Below are 22,772 nucleotides of genomic sequence, written 5' to 3'. Positions count from 1 at the left end.
TCCAATCCTTCCAGACAGCATCCCCACATTGTTGACATCCTTGTTGTCATGACGCGCATCCTTCATGTTTGTAAACAGCGTTGTTTCTCTGTTTTTACATTTGGACCAGGTGCGCAGCGTGCTGTTCTGTCTCAGGGGCTGACTGTGGATCGAATAGGGCCCTCAGTGTTATGAAACCAAACTTTAAGGCAGCAGGCACAATGTTAGGAAGTCCAAACAGTCTGTCACTCCGGCAAACTGAACCGCGCCTGACCTCCCAGACTCCCGGAGAGGCAGCTCAGGAAACACAGTCAGAGCAGCCAGAAAACCCGAGCAGCCGAGAGAACATTAGATTAGCGTCGAGAAGCGCTGAACGCAGGATTTGTTGTTGCTTTATTCAATGCATTTTGTTTATTACAGGCCTATAAGTTAAAAGAAATATGGGACAGCCCTGATTTTTATTAAATATAAACTTTGTGTTTGTATTTTATTTTGAAAACCACGTAGTTCTAAATATCTATTGTTGATTACCTTAAATGAGAAATATAAAACCCATATGATTTTCCTTATGTAATGTGCTTTATTCAGATTATTGTAGGCCGTGGTCGTTTTATTTTGAAATGGCCTGAAATAGGTTACCTCAGGTCAGGCAGCAGGACAAATATTTCCTCTGAATCTTAATATTTTTTATGGGCGAAAACAACATATTTCAGCCTAAATACAAAAACAAACAGCAGGCCTTATTGTGTCGGCAGCGGGCTCATATGGGCCTCCAGCCGTGACTGTTCTCCAAAGACAAACTCCTCTATCAAAAACACCTCTGAATAGCTTTCGTGGCGGCCGCTGATCACTTGAGATTTGCAAAGGGCTAAATTAGGCGCTCATATAATCTCGGTGCGTAAAAAGCGCGCCGGAGCGCCGTCTTCAAAGCGCTCCCAGAACAAAGATCCCCTCTGCAGGCCAAGGCATCCTGATCTCCGCGGGGGTCATAAGTTTTGATGTCGCAGGAAATTTCTGGGGGCCGTTAAGATCCTCCAAACTACTGTGTGTGTGTGTGTGTGTGTGTGTGTGTGTGTGTGTGTCATGGTGGAAAATGATTTTATCCGCACATCCTTTGTTGTGCAAAGTGCAAAAGGTTATTGTTGGTGGTTATTGTTTGGAAAATCCTCCAGGCTATATCTAAACTTAAGAAGATTGTGTCGGCAGACACGTGCGCAGACTCAGATCTGAGTGTGTGAAATGAAAAATTTGGATCTATTTCTTTAACAGTTTGTTTGCTTTATCTCGTACAAACTACGTCATGGGCCCGTGGACAAGAAAGAATGCAATGACATTTATACAAATCTACACATTAATATTTTTCACGCACGCAAGAAATTAATAACATATTAAAAGGAAATCTTGTGATCAAGCAAAACAGCCAAAAAGCTCTGTTTTAGCGACAGAGCCACAAAACGTGCTGCTTTTTCTGCTTCAAAGCTCAATGATCTGCGCTCCTTCGCAGCACGGATGTTGATATTACCTTTATGGGATATATAACTCCATCATGTTGGACAAATCTGTGTGTGATGTCTCCATAGGGGAGGAAACTGTCGACGCCCGCTCGCCTAATTTCGCTTTTCTCTCTCTAATGAACGCGGGGCCCATGGGACCGGCTCTGGCCCGGGGCGGTAAGCTGACACTGGCGCGCTGTGTGTGGTATCCAGGGCCGGGCTTGATGGAAAAAGCCTGCTTCCACTCATGTCAAAGTCATTTACTCAGAGCAACCCCCCGCTTACACACGCACGGCAAAGACCACCACCTCTCCATCTCTCACACTGCTCGCCCCAGCCCGGCACCGCGACAGTTTGTTTTTGTTATCCTCTGGACCAGTTCGGGAGGAAATTATGAGCAAAATAATACAAATAATACAAGATGGTGCGTTTTTGTATTGCCTCACAGAGCTGCGTTTGGGTTCTATGTGCTGCAGATACCATGAAGGCCTAAGTGCATGTTTTTGGCATTATAATTCTAATTGCAAGCTGGACCGTTTGCACACATTGTGTAGGTTTATACTTGTGAGGAAAATGTCTGATCTGTGGCACATCAGGCTGAAATCACCACTTCATACATGCAGGAGCAGGGGTGGGGGGGGGACTTGTGCGTCTGGCGTGTGGCGCTGTTGATTGGGATGTCTGGGGGAGGTTTGATAGATGGCTTAATTGCGTGTAGTCCGAGCTGGGAGAGAGGGGGTGGGAGGGGGAGGAGAGAAGACGACGAGAGAAGAGAATAAGGGGCTTTAACGCTGCTGAGAACGGTAAGTGGACTTGGGCCAGATTTGGCAAGAGGGTGAAGGAGGGGTGGCTCTATTCGTCACTGATTTCAGAGAGATTTGCAGGCGCAGAGTGCGGATGAGGAGAAGGGGTGGGGGGCTCTAGCAGAGGGAACAAAGATTTATGGAATGATAGGTGGTCGAGATTTGTTTGGCTGGACTGTTGTGCGCAATAAGTCGAGGGGTTTTCTCGTTTCCTCCACTTGAGGGGCTATTAAGGCGCTTGATGGCCACCCTGCGCACCACTTAGCGCCACTGTGACACCCAGTGGAGCCTCTGTGTCCTGGACACTCCGTCTCCAGTGGATAACCAGCTCCCCCCTCTCTCTCTTCCTCTTCCTCTCTCTGTCAGTGCGTACTCGCCGTGCGTTCTGCATGCGTCAAGGGAGCACCGTGCGTAACGGGAGAGTCGTGCGTAACAGGAGACAGATTTCTCTCCATTTTGCGCCTGGATCCTGAGGACCACTGGTGGTGTAACGCTCACTTGCACGGACACTGAGCGCTGGATCCCGATATATTCTTCGTCTTTAACATTTCACAGCTCGTCTTTTCTCCCTCCCTCTCTTTGCTCTACGCCAGTCGTACGTCAGAGCTGACATGACGACCGAGACCCCTCAGCAGCAGCTGGACCCTCCACCTCCTCTGAGATCCAGCCCGGCGTCCGGCGTCCTGCACCCCGCCATGCTGAGCCCACAAGCCGCCACAGAAAGTTCGTCCAGCGCCATTAAAGGAAAGAAGACGAGCTCCGGTTTACGGCGACCGGAAAAGCCTCCGTACTCGTACATCGCTCTCATCGTGATGGCAATCCAGAGCTCCCCCACCAAACGACTGACACTCAGTGAGATTTACCAGTTCCTCCAGGCTCGCTTCCCGTTCTTCAGGGGTTCATATCAGGGCTGGAAGAACTCGGTCCGGCATAATCTGTCGCTGAACGAGTGCTTCATCAAGCTACCCAAAGGGCTGGGCAGGCCAGGGAAAGGCCACTACTGGACCATCGACCCGGGCAGTGAGTTCATGTTCGAGGAGGGCTCGTTTCGTCGCAGACCAAGAGGCTTCAGAAGAAAATGTCAAGCCCTGAAGCCCATGTACCGGATGATGAACGGGATAGGTTTCGGCACTTCCATTCTCCCGCAGAGTTTTGACTTTCAGTCTCCATCCGCCACTCTCGCCTGTCACAGCAACAGCTACAACTTGGACATGATGAGCAATTCAATGGCCGGGGGGTACGACGGACTGAGCGGCGGCCACCACGTCCCCCACATGTCTCCGAGCCCCGGGTCCACATACATGGCGAGCTGTCCCGTGCCGGCTAACGGGGACTACGGGCCGGACAGCAGCAGCAGCCCCGTACCCTCATCTCCGGCCATGGCCAGCGCGCTGGACGGCCACTCCCCGTACGCCAGTACGTCCGCACACTGGGCGTCCTCCGGCGGGTCTCCCTACATCAAACAGCAGCCTCTCGCCTCCAGCAGCCCCGCATCCTCCGGTTTACACTCCGGCATGTCGCCTTACTCCCTGGAGCAGAGCTATCTCCACCAGAACAGCAGGGACAGCCACTCCAGCGACATATCAGGTACCATTCGGCTCATTGTGGGGCTGATGACAAAATGTGTGAGGATGTTCATAAAAATAATTTAATATAATGTCACAATAATAAAAACCAACACATAATGTCTGTATCATCTTCTACACAGGCGGTTTTGTTGCAGCATTTAGTTTCTGTCTGCAGCTGTTACAAAATGAAAATTAAAAAATTAAATTCATAATAAACGGAAACATTTAATTTAAAATAGCCAAACTAAAGTCAAGATTTTCCTGATTATTTAAAGGCAAAAAAAAAAACTACATTTGAGTTCACACATGCGTACAAAGCGAGTAACAGACTGTACATTTGCCCTTTAGTGCGATTAATCTCAATCATACAGTTGAATTATATTTTCCCCTCATTATTCTGTTCAATCGTTTATGAAGCAGGAGTTTGGGTGACAAACAACTAGAATTATTAAACTCATTTTATTGAGTAATAAAGTTACACTGAATGTGGATTAGATAATAGCCTAGCTACTTTGGCCTTTAACTTGGGTCAAGAAAAATGTGGTTTTAATGGATTTAAAGCCAATAAATAAATAACATTCAGGTCATAGAAGCTGCTTGTGTGTCGTATACAGTCTGCCTCTTTAATCCAGAGCGTGCAGGATTTGCTGTATCACATCTGTACAAGTGTTCACGGGATATTCTGCCTAATAAACAGATTAAGAAAAGCAGCTATTTAGTGATTCACCTCCCTGTTCACGCTCATTTACTTTAACACAACACGCGCAGGATTTACTAAAGTCTGGGGATTTCAGCGAGGCGAGGAACCATGCTGGAGCCCCGAAAGGGTCCCAGAGGTTAACCAAACAAAGACTGTGCAGGTCGGACCACACCGGCGGAGGATTTTAAACCGCCGAGTATCCACCAGAGACGGAAGGCCTTGTTAAACTTTACGCAGCGTCTTAATTGAGCCGTACGGAGGATAAACGCGCCGGTGTGAGCGGGGCAGGGTCAGATACTGTACTGACAGTCAGGGAGGGTTATGTGGGGCAGCGAGCTGTGGCCCGGAGGATAGAGCCTGCTGTCTTCCCCTGAAAAACACAGTCACATCTGGAGTCCTTATGACCTTGACGCAGCCGCAGCCTCTCCATTTATTTTTCTCTTTGTGGAAATCGAGGCTCACTCACAGACACCAACTGACGCTCACTGAGTCTGATTTAAATATTATTGGAAGTTTGGGGCCCTCCAGGGAAACATTACGAATATAGAGGGCTGTTATTTGGTATAAATATATTTTACATAATAAATGGATTTTCATTGAAATGTAACTCATTTTAAAATACAAGTTATTTCACTGTCATCCTGTGGAAGATGTGTAGGTGGCAAATTTCCAGAAATTATTATTAAAAATTATTTTTTTCCTCTTATATAAAAAGAAAAAGAATATTTTTGTGATTGTTAATTAATCCATTTTAAATAAATATCAATATTTTCAGCAAAAAAACCGGAAACGTCCTCATCAGGAAATGTTGTCCGAGTTTGGAGGCTAAATAACAAAATGCAGAAAGTCTGTTGTTGCTGTTTTTTTTAAAGGATTGCATGTTATTTATTTCCCATCAATCTGCTTTTTATATCAGAACTGAAGTTTATACTAGTTTTGAGATTAATGACTATTTTTATGTTTTATTCTGAAAATATTTGACGTGTAAAACTTTGATTTCTGGTCACAACCAACGAAATGTATCCCCCACACACTGCTCACTATGCAGTATAATGTCATACTAAACTCGGTTTAAGATGCAACAGGTAAAACCATGGATGCATAATAATTACTGATGTATTAATCTGTGTACTGACACACGTGTCTGTCTCTCTGCAGTGGGCATCCCGCGCTATCAGAGCCACTCTTCGGTGTGCGACAGGAAAGATTTCGTGTTAAACTTTAACGGCATCTCCTCCTTCCACCCCTCGGCCGGTGGATCCTACTATCACCATCACCACCACCACCACCCGCAGAGCGTGTGTCAGGACATCAAACCCTGCGTGATGTGAGCGCGCGTGCCACTGTGGACTCCAAGAAGGAACGACGGTCACAGTCAAACTGCAGCCCCGTCACGACAAAGAGGACTGTTTTTTTTTGTTAAATTTTCTACTTATTTTTGAATGTTTGGAGGATTCCTACCAGGATGTATCGCGGTGTGTGTTCGCCTCCTACATGCAGCCAAAGTAGCGTTTTGTTTGTTGGACTTTGCATTGAAGGAAATGAATGAAGAAACCCCAGAGGCCTTAAAAAACCACTTTGCCTGTATGAACCCTGACAAGCGTTTTCTTCTTCAAAAGAAGTTTCAGAAACACGACTTTTAATGTGTTTGCTTTTGTAACACGTGCAAACAAATTATATTCTATGTAACTATGTTCTATCCTATTAGAGTAACTACACACGTGACGCTTTAGGCTAACATGAACTGCAACAAACCTTGCACTTATTGTATAACCTCCCTGCCTACTTTTTGTCTTGTAAAAGGTTTCAATAAAGCTGATTTATATTTTAGGCTACAATCCTGCAGACTTCTGTCTCTCCGTGCAAACTCAAGCAGAGGATGTGTTTTCTGTGAGGTGACAGTGAGCATGCATATATACCAGGAACACGTGATTGCATATAACATATTGTTTTCCAGTTTGGTCAGCAGTGATGGAAAGTACATCATCTCAATCTGAGATACTTTAGTATTTCCTTTTCCTCCTCCTTGATGCTGATTTATCTGGCAGCTGGAGTTCATCCGCAGACTGAGCTTTAAAACTTAAAGGTGTCTCCCTTACAAACAGCTACATTACAAGTCTGCTTATATTCCAACACCACAGTAATGATGTTAAAATAACTCAACAGAAAGAGGATCATTCTGCATTTTACTTTTCATACTCGGAGTGTTTTTGGCTGTTAAAACTTCACGAAGGGTTTGAATGAAGGATTTTGAATTATGATAAAAACATAAATTGAGGTGTTTCTACTTTTACTAAACTTAGGATGTGATTACTGACTGATGTTCAGGATTAGTGTTATTCTTTAACATTATAACTGCTCTGTTTGACAGGCCCGAAAGAAGAGCAACAACCTCATGTGCAACACTTAAAAAATGGCTGCCATTTGTCTTGTTTGTCACTTAATGAAACTTTTAATTGTGTGATTAATTTGAATTTTTAATGAGTGATTAAAATATGACAGTTGTATTAAATAGCCTGGATTTAGAAATGCAGTGGGGATTATAACGGGGGTGTTGCAGAGCTTAAAGAAGAGTTACGATCCTTTACGCAGCAATGCAACAACATGCAAATAAAGCTAAACTTCTTTTGGAACACATTTAAACGTGTTCCTCAGTTAAAGTGCAGCAGTTTTAACAGCAAATTGCACCAAATAATCTAAAGTAAAAGTTCTGTTTATACAGCAGAATGAGCCCTGTGAAATAGATGTCTTAATTCATTATTTTGTCGCTCAAAGTGGAGCTAATGTGCATTCTGTTGGCTGCTTGACTCTGAAGTCAGGACTCTCATCATGTGTTCTGTAAACTGTCAAATACAGCAGAGTAAAAGGTTTCACTAATTCCTCTGAAATGTGAACGCAGAGGAGCTGGTTTTTAAAGTAAAGCAAGAACAGTGCCTGAACAAAAGTACTTCCATACTGTTCAAAGTCAGGGTATTAGGGGGTATCATGATGCAGGATTACTTGCTACAAACCACACAGGCGGATCATTTATACAACAACACTGCAGACTGATGATAAGACGTGAGGCTTAGAGGATAAGCGTCCTTTTAAAGTTAGATTACAGACCAGAATAAAACTGATAATTCTTAGTTTGAATATTGTTTCACAAAATGTTTTACAGCCTCCGCCGGCCTGTCGCACGCAGCATCCTGAGCCTGTTACTTTCCATGTGGACATCCAGGGTTGCAACATCTGAAGTCGCCTCATAAACAAATGAAGCGGCGGGGCCTGCATGTCTATGGAAATGCAACAAAGTGGTATTTTTAGAGTGCGGTAAACAGATCAGACTGGGAGAGAGCTGCCTCGTCACACAAACAGAGAGCAGGCTGCGCTTGTGTTGCTGCTGCTGGAGTCCTGTCTACATGGCTGTTCAGTCATGATTCAAATGCAGCATCTCTCAGGACTAACATATGCAAATAATGCTCTGGCGGAGGCAGCTCCTCACCAGGGCCCTGACATAATCACTGTTTCTGAAAATGCCCTGTTGAGTCATTCTCTGTGCCTTAAATTCCACGTCTGAGAAAATGTCTTCCCTGGGAAGTTTAATATCTGTTACCTCAGTGTTTACTTCTCATGATAAAGTGTATTATTATGGCTTTCTAACTTTTGCTCTGGGGCTCAGTGCTTTTAAATATCTTTTCTCATGTAGAACAAAATCAGCTGAGCAGGAAGAGAGAATTAAAAATAGTAATTTTAAGGTTTTACAAATGAAAAACACATTTAAAATTCATGTTTTAGGTAATATTTCATATTCAAACTGTCTGAAAGGTCTCATGTGAAACGGCAGCAGTGTTCTCCTTCGGGCCTCTGTGCCATGACGCAAACAATAAGGAAAGAGCTCGCAGCCTTGTTATGCAGGGAATGAATCTTCATGTAACATCATCTGACGTATTAATATAATCTGCAAGTAATCAAGCTTCACATGCAGCGTCAGAGGCTCAGGGCTGACCTGGTCTCAGTGAGGCGGCCTCCCTCGGGTGCTTTCAAAACTTCGGGGTATAACTTTGGGTATAAATGTGGAGCAGGATCAGAAACGGAGAGGGGAAACTCCAACATCAGCCGTCACATATCAGAGACAAAATCATATCTGACTACACAACAGAGTCCTTTCTAATTTCCTGGATGCAGCCCTCCATGATGAACAGTCTCAGAGTGGCCCTGCAGCTGCTGGATTTTCCATGACTGGATTCTTGAGGAACTCACAATGTGGTGGAGTACAGCGCCATCTAGTGGCAGAGACCATCACACTGAGGCTTTGGCCCATTTTACTTTAACAGAAGCACTAATAGAAAAAAATGAAAGCGCTCACCCTGAGGGGCGAGGGTGCTAAGACCTCAACAAACAGGTGACACACATTAGTGATCAGTGTTCAGGCTGACGCAGCAGCTCCCAAAGAGGTGTCACAGCCTGACACAAAGAGAAGCATCGGAAGCATCATCAGAAATTCATCAAAGAAAAAAAATCATTCTCAGAGAATCTCTTTGGATTCATTTTCTTGACACTCTGGAATCAAGACTCGATGAAGAGTTACTTCTGTCTTGTTTTTATGATTTTTTTAGGATTCCTTGATGAATTTCTGATGATGATTATCTTTGTGTTAGGGCTGCATGGTGGTTCAGTGGTTAGTGCTGTTGCCTCACAGACCTCACAGGTGACTGGTTCAAACCCCAGTTTGGACAGAGTTAGCCTTACTGTGTGGAGTTTGCATGTTCTCCCTGTGCATGCGTGGTTTCTCTCCGGGTACTCCGGCTTCCAAAGACATGCCCCTTAAGTTCATTGGTGACTTTTAATTGCCCATGGGTGTGAGTGCGAAAGGTTGTCTGTCTCTGTGTGTCAGCTCTGTGATTGACTGGCGACCAGTCCAGGGCGTAACCCCGCCTTTCGCCCAATGACAGCTGCGATAGGCTCCAGCCCCCCACGACCCTGAACAGGATAAGCAGTATAGATAACGGATGGATGGATGGTTCTAGAAAACCAACATGGCGAAGGTGGTACAAACTATTTACAGGGTTCATCAGGGAGGTGTTGGGTTAATTGCCTAGATGTGCTTCTTAAGGTGAAGCGTGTGCCGTCCCTTCCTACGTCTTCTCCTCCTCCATCAAGGTGCAGCACCAGGGGTTTAAAGATGTGGTCACCTGCCAATGACCATTTGTGTTTGTTTGCCTGAAGTCACTGAGGACGGGCTGTTGCCCGAAACGTCTGTGCGGCATATTAAAATAAAAATTTTGGATCAACTTTACCAGAAGCAAAAATGAATGACTGACAGCAACGAACTTCCTGTAATAGGAAGAATGTGACCCGTGTCTCAATCAATGATGAACAATAACTAATATATCAATCTAATTAATACACACTGTGTATGAATTTGAATTAAACACAAGATGCTTGTGCCATGATGATAAGGATACGCGCTCAGTGAAGAAGCCCCTCCCCTTGCACCCTGATCCCAGCACTTATAATTAACCTACCACATGGCCCTTAGTGGTCACCACAACCCAGGCAGCATTGCCACCTTCAACAGACCCAGGCTCCGTTCATGTGAGCTCCAGGTACAGACAGCGCTGATGCTACCTACCCTACCACATGGCTCCTACTGCCCCCACAGCTAAACCGTGAGAGCCAGCACATCAACGGGGTTATCAAGTGGGCACCTCTTTCCACCGGTGTTCTGTCAAGTTTGGCTCTCACCAGCCATCACACCCACACACAGAACTTTGTGCTATCATATCCTTATGGAAAACTAGTGATACAGTGAAAGTGAAAAATGTGTATTTCAATATTAAGCTATTTGTTGAATTATAACAACTTCCTGTTTAGTGCTGACTTATTGAAACTCGCCGTTCTGTGATATGCTAAATCTTTAACAACTTTTCATCAGTGACGTCTTTTCTGTACATGGACCAACTCTCCTGGACTTCCTGTCGGCTTCTTGGCTCCAAGAGGCTTCTTTGTAGGTGTAGACATGATGCATATGGCCACATTTAAAAAACACACTGCACGAGCCACATCATTCAAATTCTGTGAGGGGCTACTAAGCCAGTGTTGTAATCATTAACAGGTTTGTGTTTAAGTATCCCCACAGATGTCCGTCTGCTCCTTCCTTCTTCTCCTCCTCCATTAGGGGGCGTCACCAGGGGTTTAAAGATGGGGTCTGTTCTCCAGCAAATGTCTCAGCCAAGCAGCGATCTCCCGGGCTGACACAGGAGGTCACCACAGAATTACAAAAAGCTGCAGTTCCTTGAGTAGCCACTAGAGGCTGTCTCCAAACGTGAGTCGATCCCCATTCAACGCCATAAAATTGCCCTTAGGTGTGAGCGTGAATGTCTGTCTCTGTGTGTCAGCCCTGTGATTGACTAGAGATCAGTCCACTCGCCTCTCGCCCAAAGGCAGCTGGGATAGGCTAAAGCTCCCCTGTGACCCTGAACAGGATAAGCAGTACAGATAACGGATGGATCAAGAAAACCAACATGGTGAAGGTGGTACAAACTATTTACAGGGTTCATCAGGGAGGTGCTGGGTTAATTGCCTAGATGTGCTTCTTAAGGTAAAGCCTCCTATTTCTTCTCCTCCTCCACAAAGGTGCAGCACCAGGGGGTTAAAGACTCATCTCTGCTCTTCACATAATCTTGGGCATCACGCTGTCATGCACATCTGCACCTTTTCCCTGGTACATTCTGCTGCTGGACGATGTGGCTGAAACAGAACATGAATCCAGTTTTCTCTCAGCGCCGTCCTCCATCTGCGGAGCTGGCTGGGAGACTCTTCTCTTCTCAAAGGCCTTCAGAGCTGCGTGGTTGACTTTTTAAATGCTTCCTTTTCGGCCTCTTGTTGCTCTTTGTTATGCAAAAAATGCTCGTTCCATTAGTTTGAAATCCTGATCCTGCATTCACACTGCAGATGTGACTGTTTGTGGAAAGAAGCAGGCTTACTGAGTTATCCGTATAACATGTTCAGGGAAGCTTTTCCATTTCCTGCAAGACCTGTCAAGGTGTTGATGCCCAAAGCCTCTGAAACAGCTGATCAAAGCTCCTTCCTGGAAAAGTTTCCCAAACTGGGAACCTTCCTGCATGAAGCTGGAGTTGTGGTTTCGTGTCAGAGCACGGCGTTTGTGGTCAACAGACTGAGTCTGTGGTTCAACTAGGCAGAAATGATCATAGACTGAATATAAGGTTTCAAAAGTGAAGCCAATGGGGAAGTGCCTTAAACCTGCATTCTTTCTAATGGCCAGCAGGGGGCGACTTTCCTTGTGCCAAAAAGAATCACTTGATCACTTGATTTAATGTCTCAGTAAACATTTTCATAATGAGTTTATGGAATCCCTGGTTATTCTTCAAAACAGCATGATGATGATTGTGTGAATTATCATTGAGAGTTAAATAGGTGATATTACCTGTGATTGACAAGTCACTACCAAGGCCTGTTAAGCAGAGACAAAACAAAACTTATCCAACACATCATCCAAGAATGGTCCCTCATAGCTACACAAAAACAAGATGGCGGTGGTCGAAATGTTAAACAAAAGATTTCCCAAACCAGTGGGCGACATCATGGTCGCTAAGCCCAATTCTTTTACACAGCAGTTGATAGGAATGCACCCGAATCGAGATCTAAAGTTAGAAGTAATCAGTGGTAATCTCTTGGAAAGAGTTTGGTGGAAAAACAATTTGGCCCTGTTCATGAAAATGTAAGAATTGAATTATTTATGTAACCCTTAAATTTCACAGGATCCGTCTCTGGCGCGTTCCGTGTGCGCCGCGGCCTCCGGAGTCAATCGCGCCCATTCAAGTCAATGCTCATGATTCCACAGCACGCGCTGCGCTCCGTCTCTCGGCTCTGCTCCGCTAAAGATACGCGCCGGGTCTATTTTTGATGGAGGCCACTTCAAGCGCGCGTCAAGCTGAACAGAGCAGATCGTTCCAAACAGGAAGTCACACACAGCATCCGGTCATTTCAAAATAAAACACCATGAACTGAACTGTTGTTTGTGTGTTGCTCTGTTTAACATTGATGTTATCGCAATTCTCCTGCGATCTTGTGATCTTGCGAATCCAGCTGCTCGGGCCAGCGCTTTGCTGCACTGCGGACATGCTTCCTGTGGGCGAGGGCTCGCGCCGTCTGACGGACCAGAACCGCATTACTGACAGCCGGCCTACCATATATAAAGCATACAGTGATGAGAACGGGAGCTAAAGTGCGCTGTGGTCCACCGAATCTAAACGGGGGGGTGTATAGGAGGCCTCCATAATCTAAAACACTTTAAATGTCGCCTGCACACATTTTCCTACACATACCATCAGGCTGCAGCCTCTGGAGCTGAGAGTTTAAGCCAATGTGGATGTGCAAAAAAACGCAGTTCCACGTGTGTCCACTTGAGGCTGGCTCCAAAAGTGAGTCAATCCCTATAAGACCCCATGTTAAAATGCTGAACTGTACAGTTAGCATGTTTACACAAAACATTTTGCTTTCATTTCTCTTTTCCTGACAACTTTACAGGGGCTGAATATTTACATGACTCATGACTGCATGATTAGGTGTTTGGTCCCCCTGAGTCACATGTGGGTGCCGCTAGCTGTCTGCTAGGTTTCACCACAGCTAATAACAAAGAAAAAATGGACATCTGGGCATTTTTTCATGCGCGTAACTGAAAAATAATCTGGCTTGCTGCAACATTTCTTTGTACCAAAAGGCCGTCCAAGATCCAAGTTTTTAGTGAGTGTTGATCTAGTGTTATCTTATAAAGGTGTCAATGCACTCCATACCTGACTTGTTCTTGTTCCACGTTTTTCATACATGAATGTCTTTGTGGTTGGCCAGTGCATGGGAGTCAGGATTGTTTTTGCTGGCTGTTTTAAAATACCTGTGTAGTCCTTGTTCACTTGTCGCTGGCTCGCCCAGATGAGTCTTCTACTCTCATTCTGTGGATACACTGTCTTTAACTAGCTCATTAGCAGCTAAACTGAATAGCTTTAAAAACTGATGATTGCAGCTCTTCTCCAGAGCCACCCTTTCGTCCAAATATGGTCACTTCTGGTCTTAAAAAAAACCATGGCGGTGGCAGAAATGTGCAACACAAGGCTTCAAAAAGACCGCTGGGTGACAGTGGCTGTGTCCATTATTTGAAGGCTACATTTTATAGTCAAACCTCGTTTTAAAAATAAAAACTGTCCTTAGTGGCGTGCAAATAAAGAGCGATAAGATTTTATGTGTTTATGTGTCATCATGGGAGGAAATGATGCCGTTCATCAGGGCCACCAAATCAGAAACAGGTCAATCCAGTCATTTCCCATCCCCTCGTGGGGATTTTCAGAGACGCTCTGCTCGCTCGCTCGTCTGTCTGGTCTTACATGTTGAGTTTCTGGCGGCGAAAAACGTAGAAGCTGCCACACTGTGAGGCTCTGTGTCCTTGAGAACAGCTTCACCCTCCTCAAACCAGTCGCAGCCGGAGCACCAAACAGAAGATTAATGTTTCGCACATGGATGATTGGCAGTTATTTATTTGAGCACCAATTCCAATGTTCTCTTTGGGTGCGTGACTCTGAGGTCCTGAGTTATTTTGGAAATCTGTCTGTGTTTAATTAGGCTCTTAATATAAACACAGCCGATAACCCGGAGAAGAGCCGGCAGGAAAAAACATCAGATTCTCCCTCAGGGGGGAGACGTCTCTTACAGAGGTTCAGCTGATGCCAGGTTAGCAGCACAAACACTGAAACACTCTATACATAAAAACTGGATCATTTTACTGCAGCGGACATTTGTTATGGAGTTGTGCAGCTTTATGCTTTATTTCTTTTCTTTTTAAGTCAAAGTTTCCTTTTTGTAAACCTCCCTGTTTGCGCTGCTGATGGTGCATGTGCGTCGATGTGGCAGCAGAGGGCGCTATGTTACCACTTAAGCTACTTCTGTTTGATGAAGCGACTTAGAAAGTTGTCAGAGCGGTTGCTGATGATGGAATTTGAACAGAAATAAAGTTTATATTACTTACCTACGATGAAGAAATAAAGGTGAAGTCATAAATATGTTTAACTGAATATTTTCTGTCATTAAACGTCTCACAGCCTCCAGTCTGCAGGGAATTCTACATTTTATGTTTGGAATCAGAACAATCAGCTTTTGTTCTTAACACAGAAACACTTACATCCATGTATCTGTTGTTTAAGTCAAGATTATTATTACTGATACATCAGTAGCTGAGCGATGTTCCTCTAAGGATCAGAGCAGAAAGGACTGAAAGGGCTTTGGATACAAAACAACAATAAAAACATGAAAATAAAAGCCTGCGTGTCTTTGGAACATTTAATTTACTTCTTTTTCTCACCTGAAAACTTCTAGAGGGTTTATACACGTGTGACGTCCTCACTGTTGTCTAAAATGTATCTGCTCATGATCGAGAAGATGTCACAACATATGATGGAAGTATTAACCCTCCTGTCGTGTTCGTTTCTCCCCCTTACTGTGCTGTGTCTGTTTGTGTCTGTGGTTAACATGAAGAACTGCAGTGAACATACAAAGAAAAGACAAGAGATAAAAATGTATTCAAAAATCCATCTTCCATCTCTGAGACGTCCTCCTCCGTCTCTTGTTCAACTTCAATCTCCTCTTCTTCTGGTTCAAAAAACCGGTCCGGTTGTTCAGTCTGAAGTGTGTGGTTCATGTGTGTGCGGGTGTGTTACCCATTCATTTCCTACATGGCGGTTATTTTTGACCGGGAACACCACAGGTGCTACAAAGTCGACTAAACCACTGAAATATCAATGAAAGTGGTGATCGGCAACAAAGGCAGCGTGCAGTTAATCTCTTCGTCTGACTCCCACCCCCCCTGCCAGCGGTTTCAGGCATTAAAAATAACTATAAAGAAATAATCTTTGTTGTCTCTGATGTCTGGTTTGCTTCTGTAGGTCACATTGAGTCATCAGAATTAAAGTCTGTTTCATAACCAGTGAAAAACTCCTCACAGGAGCTTTAAGGAGTAAACACCAGTGGTAGAAGGAAGAGGTACATTTACTGTTCTGTGCTGATGTAGAAATTTTAAGCACTTTTACTTAACGTGGGTATTTGCATTTTATTCTACTTTACACTACGGACGATCCAAAATGCTTCAGCTTTTAACTCGGTCAAACAAATGTGCCCATATTACAGCATCCCTACACTGGCTGCCTGTTGACTTTAGGATTGATTTAAAGATTTATTAAATCACGTTTAAGGCCGGACACGGACGGGCCCCTACTGAGATTTTACGCCCTGTGAGCCAGGACCCAGTCTGAGATCCTCTGGTAGAGCTCTGCTGACCGCTCTAAGCTCTAGGCTGCTCGACAGCCACATAAAACACCAGATCATGTTATTTCCATTTAAGGAATATCAGTAAACTGAGACCTCTTGTTTCAAATGCTCATTCATGCCTTCATCTCATTTCCCTTCACTCAGCATGTCCGCCTTAAATCGCCTGCAGTCTACACAGCATGCTGCTGCAAGGGTTCTAACAACGCCCTCTCATCACTCCCAAACTGAAATCCCTTCACCGGCTCCCTGCTGCAGTCAGAATCCAGTTCAAACTTCTCATTCTCAGATCCCTTCATGGTCGGGCCCCAGAACATGTGGCTGAACTTACTCACCCCTACCTGTCAGCTCGCCCCCTCAGGTCAAACATGCTTCATTTGCTTTCTGTTTAACTTTAAGCCCCGCGCTGATCGAGCTCTTTGAGGCCATCGCACCCAAACTTTGGGACGCTCTGCCCACATCCTGACGGTTTGCTGAACGTGTCGATGTCTTCAAACAGTTGAAAAGATATTTAGACATTGAGCTACTCAACCTACATGTTGTTAATGTACTGTGTATTTTATTATTTGTTTGGCGTTTCTGTTTTAAACTTTGTACGCTTTTATTTGTGTGGCTTATATGGCCAACATATGAGTCGTGCGTTATATCCCTATGATGTCACCGTAAAGAGCCTTGTGACCTCTGTCTGTGAAAAGCGCTATATCAATAAACTTTATATAAAAATAATAAGAAATATGATTGTTAATTGTTTATATTTATTTACATTAATCTGGTATAATTTCCTGTATTTTTTAAAATCACAATAAATATCACAAAACAAACAAAAACTGTTTTTTTTCCAATATCATGCCGCCCTATGGATGAAATAAAACTGTGAGTACTCGACCAATCAGAGACGATCAGCACTGCAGGCCCCGTCCTGAAAGTTCCTGGACCTTTGGAAAGTCCTACCCCCTGAGCAGGGACTTTTCAGGGGGTAGGTTAACTACTGTGGAACTAAATCTAGAACCTGGTTCCTGCTGTCGAAACGCACAGACTTCTTGAAAAGTTCCTGCTGTCGTAAACGCACCTTTAGGCTGAAACCAGAGGTGACAGAGCTTTTGCAGAGTCAGTCCCGTGTTTCATTTACACATACCTAAGTTACAAACAGCTTTTACTCTGTGATATTACTTTATTTTTATTATCAGTAACTTTATCAGTCTGCTGTGAAGAAGTACAACTTCTCCGCTCTGTGTAGAACCATTCTGCAGGATCAGAACTTCTCCTTCAGTATGTCTGATGAGCGCTTCAGTTAAACTTTGAATGACAGACTTACATGTAACAAGTGAAATGTACACTGTCCATGCTCACACCTTCCAACACTAAAAACTCCAGCTACTGATTTCAACACGCAGCTATCACGCACTTCATCAAAGTGGCCACTGGGGGGCAGGAGTGTGTCGCATATTAGGAGAACAATTACTACAGCACACTGTAATACACTGTGCAGGGGCCTTCAGCTTTCTGTCAGAGGGAAGTTGACTTTGATATCAGCAGTAAAAACGAAATTACATTTCGTTAACTTTTCATTTAAAGTAAATTAAATATTTTAAAGAAAGTTTGTTTCCTTTTTGGATTCTGTTAAAAATATTCTGCCACGAGGAGGTTGGTTTTCACTGAAATCTCAGCTGTGACAGTAAAATAATAAATAGAATTCAGACATCGCATATTTAACGTTATACAAACATTTTATAAACATTAATCCACCTGTGTGTTGCTGCTTTGGTTCCCGCAGACCCCTCAGTGCGCCCCGGTGTCAGCGGGGGTCTCGGCCTGGTGCTCGGCCTGCTGGAGCTCGCAGGTGATGGTCCGCTGCTGCTGCTGCTGCATTTGCTTCCTCATGAGAGCTCCGACAACAACACATGCAAATGACAGAACAAAGAGCCAAATGAAAACACACAAGTGAGAAATTAACTCCTGTCACAGGTGATCTCTGGATTATCAGAGGGGGTTAAAGTTTGATTTAAACTCTGTTGTTGTCTGAGGCGCGTCAGCGGCCACATTTCCATGTTAAAGATATAAAGAAGCTGATTAGTTACTGCCTTTGGTTTGTTATTTTATCAATACTATAGGCTCTGAGCGTTATACCAATAATCTTTATAGCTCTATTTTATTTTTATCTTTTCAGTTAGATATTAGATTTAACAGCATTTGAGTAATTTGCTTTATGTTAACTTTTGTCTGTATTTTGGGGCCATTCTGTCAATAAAGAGATTTAGCAAATATACGCTTTTAATGTAATTATTTGTGACATGGAGGAAAGTTCAGACAAATGTGTTCAACGTGTTAGAATTGTGTAAATCCTAAATCTTGAATGGCAGAAGGTTCTCTTTTTTAAAGTTTATAATAAATCTGAAGTTGGATTTGTTTACGAAATTCGACATTATTTTTTTGCAACCCTTTAAAACGACATGTTGTGGTTTATATGAGCCTACATGATAACTAATGTCAGTTAAATAAAGCCACCAGAGGCCACGTGCGGGGCTGCTTCATACCTTTGAAATGGTTTCAGTTGCACGATCATATTTCTTAAATTTGTTAAAGCAACAATGATTATTTGAAACGAACGTGGAGCAGATGTTGGTTTTAAAAATAACACAATTAATAAAATAATAAATACGAACATACATTAATAGAACTAAACTGCCTCGTGATGACAAATCAACAAACACATGAAGAAAAGAGAAAATCGGTTTGATCTCGTTGTTTTTATTCGGATTTAATCAGTTTGATAATCAACAACAGTTTTGATTATAAGATATTGATTTATATTCTCTGTCAGCCTGAGAAGATGGATCAGGCCGAACTTCATCCTTCTCTTAATCGCCTCCATCTTTGTCCTGTTTTTAAACCATTATTTCCATCAGGCTGAAAACACACTCGTGTTGTTCTTTACAATCAACACAGCGCACACATCTCTGTGGAGGCCTTTGGGGAATGTTGATGGCTCTGTTAACACCCCGCGCAGTGTGAATGACATTTGGAGGTCTACATCTTTAAAAAAAAAAAAAAAAAAAGTCCCACCTCAACACCCAGAGGACCCCCTCTTTCTCACCCCTCGCGACCAAACGATCTTCATTTAACCTTTAATTAGTTTCCACACACCGCCCACCGGCGCTGTCGGGGAGCAGGAGGGAGCATCCACACTCTTTCATGTCCGCGTGTTTATTCAGAGGCTGAGCCGCAGCTGATGACAGTTTCTCACACAACTGATGGCTCATTTTGCATTCCTAATCGCTGAAACCTTTGGTCTGATTGGAGCTTGAAGCTTCCTAAAATAATAATATGTGGGAAAGCCAAAGGCCTCACGCTCGGGCCTCTGACACACAGAACTCGTGGAGGACATTTTTGGTGAATTTCAGAACATTTGTTTTGGATTGTTTCCAATTTTACGCACAGGTTTGAAATTTTGGAGATGAAGCGAAGAGTAAACATTCTTTCCAGAAGCTTAAAGAGTCGTGCCCCAGAAATAAACTCACTTTCTCCTTTTCAAAACAGAATAATGAGAAGGCACAGCATGCTATTACGATGTAATATATTGATAAAAAATGATACATGTCTCGCAATTTGGGTCATTAAGTAAATTTGTCAGCATTTTGGCAACACCCTAACAACATTTTAATACCTTCATGTCTGAGCTGAGAAGAGAGGCAAGAGGAGGAGGAGGAGGAGGAGGAGGAGGAGGGTGTAGTAACTTTTGTCGCCATGCAGCTTTTCCAGGTTCATTTCGTCCTCCAATTGGATGATGGAGCACACATTCGGGGAGGAGCAGCACGAGCAGCCAAAAGGGAGAAAAAAATGTGAAGGGTAAAAAAAAACTTCCTTGCTCTGTAGACTCATGCTCCTCCAGCTTCAGCCCTCTCAGTCTCCAAATGTTCACTGTGTGCGCTCTCTCCGGCTCAGCGCGGCGAGCTGTGGCTTAAAGAAGGAACTTTCAGACGTTAAAGTAAGAAGAGAAACAGCGACAGAACCGGAGCACGCGCCGAAGTTTTGAGACTATCTGGGGGGAACAGTTTGGGGAGGTTTTACGCATTGCGCAGGATGCAGGCGCGCTACTCCGTCTCCAGCCCCAACTCTTTGGGAGTTGTTCCGTACATCAGCAGCGACCAGAGCTACTACCGGGCCGGCGGGGGATACACCGGGATGCCTGCCCCCATGAGCATGTACTCCCATGCGGCCCACGAACAGTACCCGGCCAGCATGGCCCGTGCGTACGGACCGTACACCCCGCAGCACCAGCCGAAGGACATGGTCAAACCTCCGTACAGCTACATCGCCCTCATCACCATGGCGATCCAGAACTCCCCGGAGAAGAAGGTCACCCTGAACGGGATTTATCAGTTCATCATGGAGAGGTTCCCCTTCTACCGGGACAACAAGCAGGGCTGGCAGAACAGCATCAGGCACAATCTGTCCCTCAACGAGTGCTTCGTCAAAGTGCCCCGGGACGATAAGAAGCCCGGGAAGGGCAGCTACTGGACCCTGGACCCGGACTCCTACAACATGTTTGAGAACGGCAGCTTTCTACGGCGCCGGAGGAGGTTCAAAAAGAAGGACGTGCAGAGGGACAAGGATGACCGGGACAGGCAGGGCAAGGACCCCTCTGCCCGTACCCCGGGAAGAGAGCAGGACCCGCCGGGGCAGGGCTCTCAGCCGGTAAGGATCCAGGATATAAAGACTGAGAACGGGACCGCAACGCCTCCGCAGGCCGCCTCTCCAACTCTGAGCACCGTCCCAAAGATAGAGAGCCCGGACAGCAGCAGCAGCATGTCCACAGGCAGCCCGCACAGCGTGCCCTCCACCCGGTCTCTCAGCATGGACGGGCCCGAGCAGCACCACCACGGCCAGGCCCCGGCGCAGGGCTTCAGCGTGGATAACATCATGACCACCCTGCGGGGGTCTCCGCAGGCCGAGCTCTCCCCGCCTCTCATCGCCTCCTCGCGGACAGGTATCACTCCCTCACTGTCGCTCAACTACTCCCCCAACCAGACCTCCGCGTACAGCTCCACCTGCAACCAGAACGTCATCTCCTCGAACTCCAACGCGACCTATCACTGCAACATGCAAGCCATGAGCCTGTACGCGGGGGACAGGTCCTCCGGAGGACACCTGGCGCCGTCCACCACGGTGGAGGAGGCTCTGCCCGACTATTGCATCACAACGACCACCGCGTCCCCGCTCGGACACGGCAACCTCAGCCAGGCGGGCCAGGACGGCCACCACGCGCACCAGGGACGACTCCCGTCCTGGTACGGGGACCTGAGCCACCTGAGCCCGGGTTACCCGGCGCAGCAGCAGAACTTCCACTCAGTGCGGGAGATGTTCGAGTCCCAGCGGATCGGGCTGAACGGCTCCCCGGTCAACGGGAATAATAGCTGTCAGATGGCCTTCCCGTCCGGCCAGTCCCTGTACCGCACCTCAGGAGCTTTTGTTTATGACTGCAGCAAGTTCTGAGAGCCGACGGGCCTTTAAATTAATAATAACTCTAATATATGTTTTATATTTTTTGTATTTTTGGTCTTTTATTCTCACTCCGAATGGACATAAAGAGATTCAGACTTTTTTTCTGTCGAGGCGTGTGTAACACCACAAACACGTAAGTTTTCTTCCCTCCTCTCACTTTGAGAATTGTTTATAAAGATGGCTCAAAAAGCAGCTTCTGTAACTGTAAATTATAGCCTAATATAGTAATTTATTTTGTAGGAAAAGGGAGTGGTTGGATGTTGAGGACCAAACACTTAACCCAGTTTTCTTATCGCTGCCTTTATTAGTCCCGGTTCTTGTATAGAAATAGAGGGACTCTGTAGTCTGTTACTGACTTATTTTATTCTCTTGTCTTATTTGTTAAAAACTATTTTTGAAGGCATTACATTGTTTGTTTAATAAAGTGCCGTCTATTTGATTTTAATTGGAGTGTTTTATTAGCAGTGGTGACGCTTTCTGAAGAGGTTAAAACAGGTGGAGGTTAAAGCGTGTGGGTCGAAAATGTTTGACATTAGTTTCTAAAAACGGTGGCCACTGAAAACTCTGGAAAACACAGAAGACAGTTTTTACGTGCTTTGCTTCTTCGTTTTTAGTGAATCCACAGAATATGTTTTCCTGACATAAAGGCCAATAAGAAAAAAGAACACCTCTAACAGTAAATAGAGGTTTACAGGACCTGTTTGGTTCAAGAGGGGAAAATAAATCACTGAAAGATATCCGGGGGTTTGCGGCCCTTCTTTGCGCTGCAGAGGCCAAACTCAGCCTGACAGCGAGGCTGTACCTGACATATCAAACTGTGCGAGGGGAAACATTAACGTTCATATTTATTCTCAACATAAAAGCTCGAGGCCAACCTGCAGGTTAGAATATTTTCAACATTCAGGTGTAAACGCAGGCGGTAAATAAACACGTGTGGCAGCAGATCAGCAGTGCGGTTTGAACCCAGCAAAACAAACCCGTCCGTGCAGACTGAGCAGACTGAGCAGGCTTCCGTCTGACGGCTGTGTGTGAATGATGGGAGGCTTTGGATGCAGCATGCACAGGGAATAAAAGCAGCTGCAGCTGCTTTTATTGTGGAGGCCTTCAGAGAATATTTTGCTGCACGAGCACACAGCAAAGGTCTGGCCCGTGATGAGGACGGTGTGACTGATGTGATCTGTAGTATCACTGCAGACTGTTGTGCATTTTGTGTCCTGCAGGCTCGAGAGCAGCAGCAGCAGCAGCAGCAGCACTGTGGTCTGCTCTGACTGATTGAAATATGGCTGCTGTCAGATGTTTATTTAGTTTATTTATTTCAAAACTCCCCCCCCCCCCCTCCCCCCTCCCCCCTCCCCCCTCCAAACACACACACACACACACACACACACACACACACACACACACACACACACAC

General features: G+C 45.0%; 2 protein-coding genes across 2 annotated transcripts; both read left to right on the top strand.

Moving 5' to 3' along the window:
- Window positions 1-2,673: 2,673 nt before the first annotated feature.
- On the top strand, window positions 2,674-6,431 carry foxf2b (forkhead box F2b). Its single transcript, XM_069679885.1, has 2 exons — window positions 2,674-3,862; window positions 5,702-6,431. Exons 1-2 carry the CDS (start codon window positions 2,887-2,889, stop codon window positions 5,872-5,874), a joined length of 1,149 nt encoding a protein of 382 aa, XP_069535986.1. The 5' UTR covers window positions 2,674-2,886; the 3' UTR covers window positions 5,875-6,431.
- A 13,209-nt stretch (window positions 6,432-19,640) lies between these two features.
- foxc1b (forkhead box C1b) lies at window positions 19,641-21,803 on the top strand. The gene has a single exon (XM_069679975.1). It carries the CDS (start codon window positions 19,937-19,939, stop codon window positions 21,347-21,349), a length of 1,413 nt encoding a protein of 470 aa, XP_069536076.1. The 5' UTR covers window positions 19,641-19,936; the 3' UTR covers window positions 21,350-21,803.
- Window positions 21,804-22,772: the final 969 nt, after the last annotated feature.

Source organism: Semicossyphus pulcher, unplaced genomic scaffold (assembly GCF_022749685.1).
Source record: "Semicossyphus pulcher isolate SPU_LCO1_2020_fin unplaced genomic scaffold, fSemPul1.0.p SCAF_4, whole genome shotgun sequence".
NCBI classification, from domain to species: Eukaryota; Metazoa; Chordata; class Actinopteri; order Labriformes; family Labridae; genus Semicossyphus; species Semicossyphus pulcher.
The sequence above is the reverse complement of the archived record's forward strand: the minus strand, read 5'-3'. Positions and strand labels throughout refer to the sequence as shown.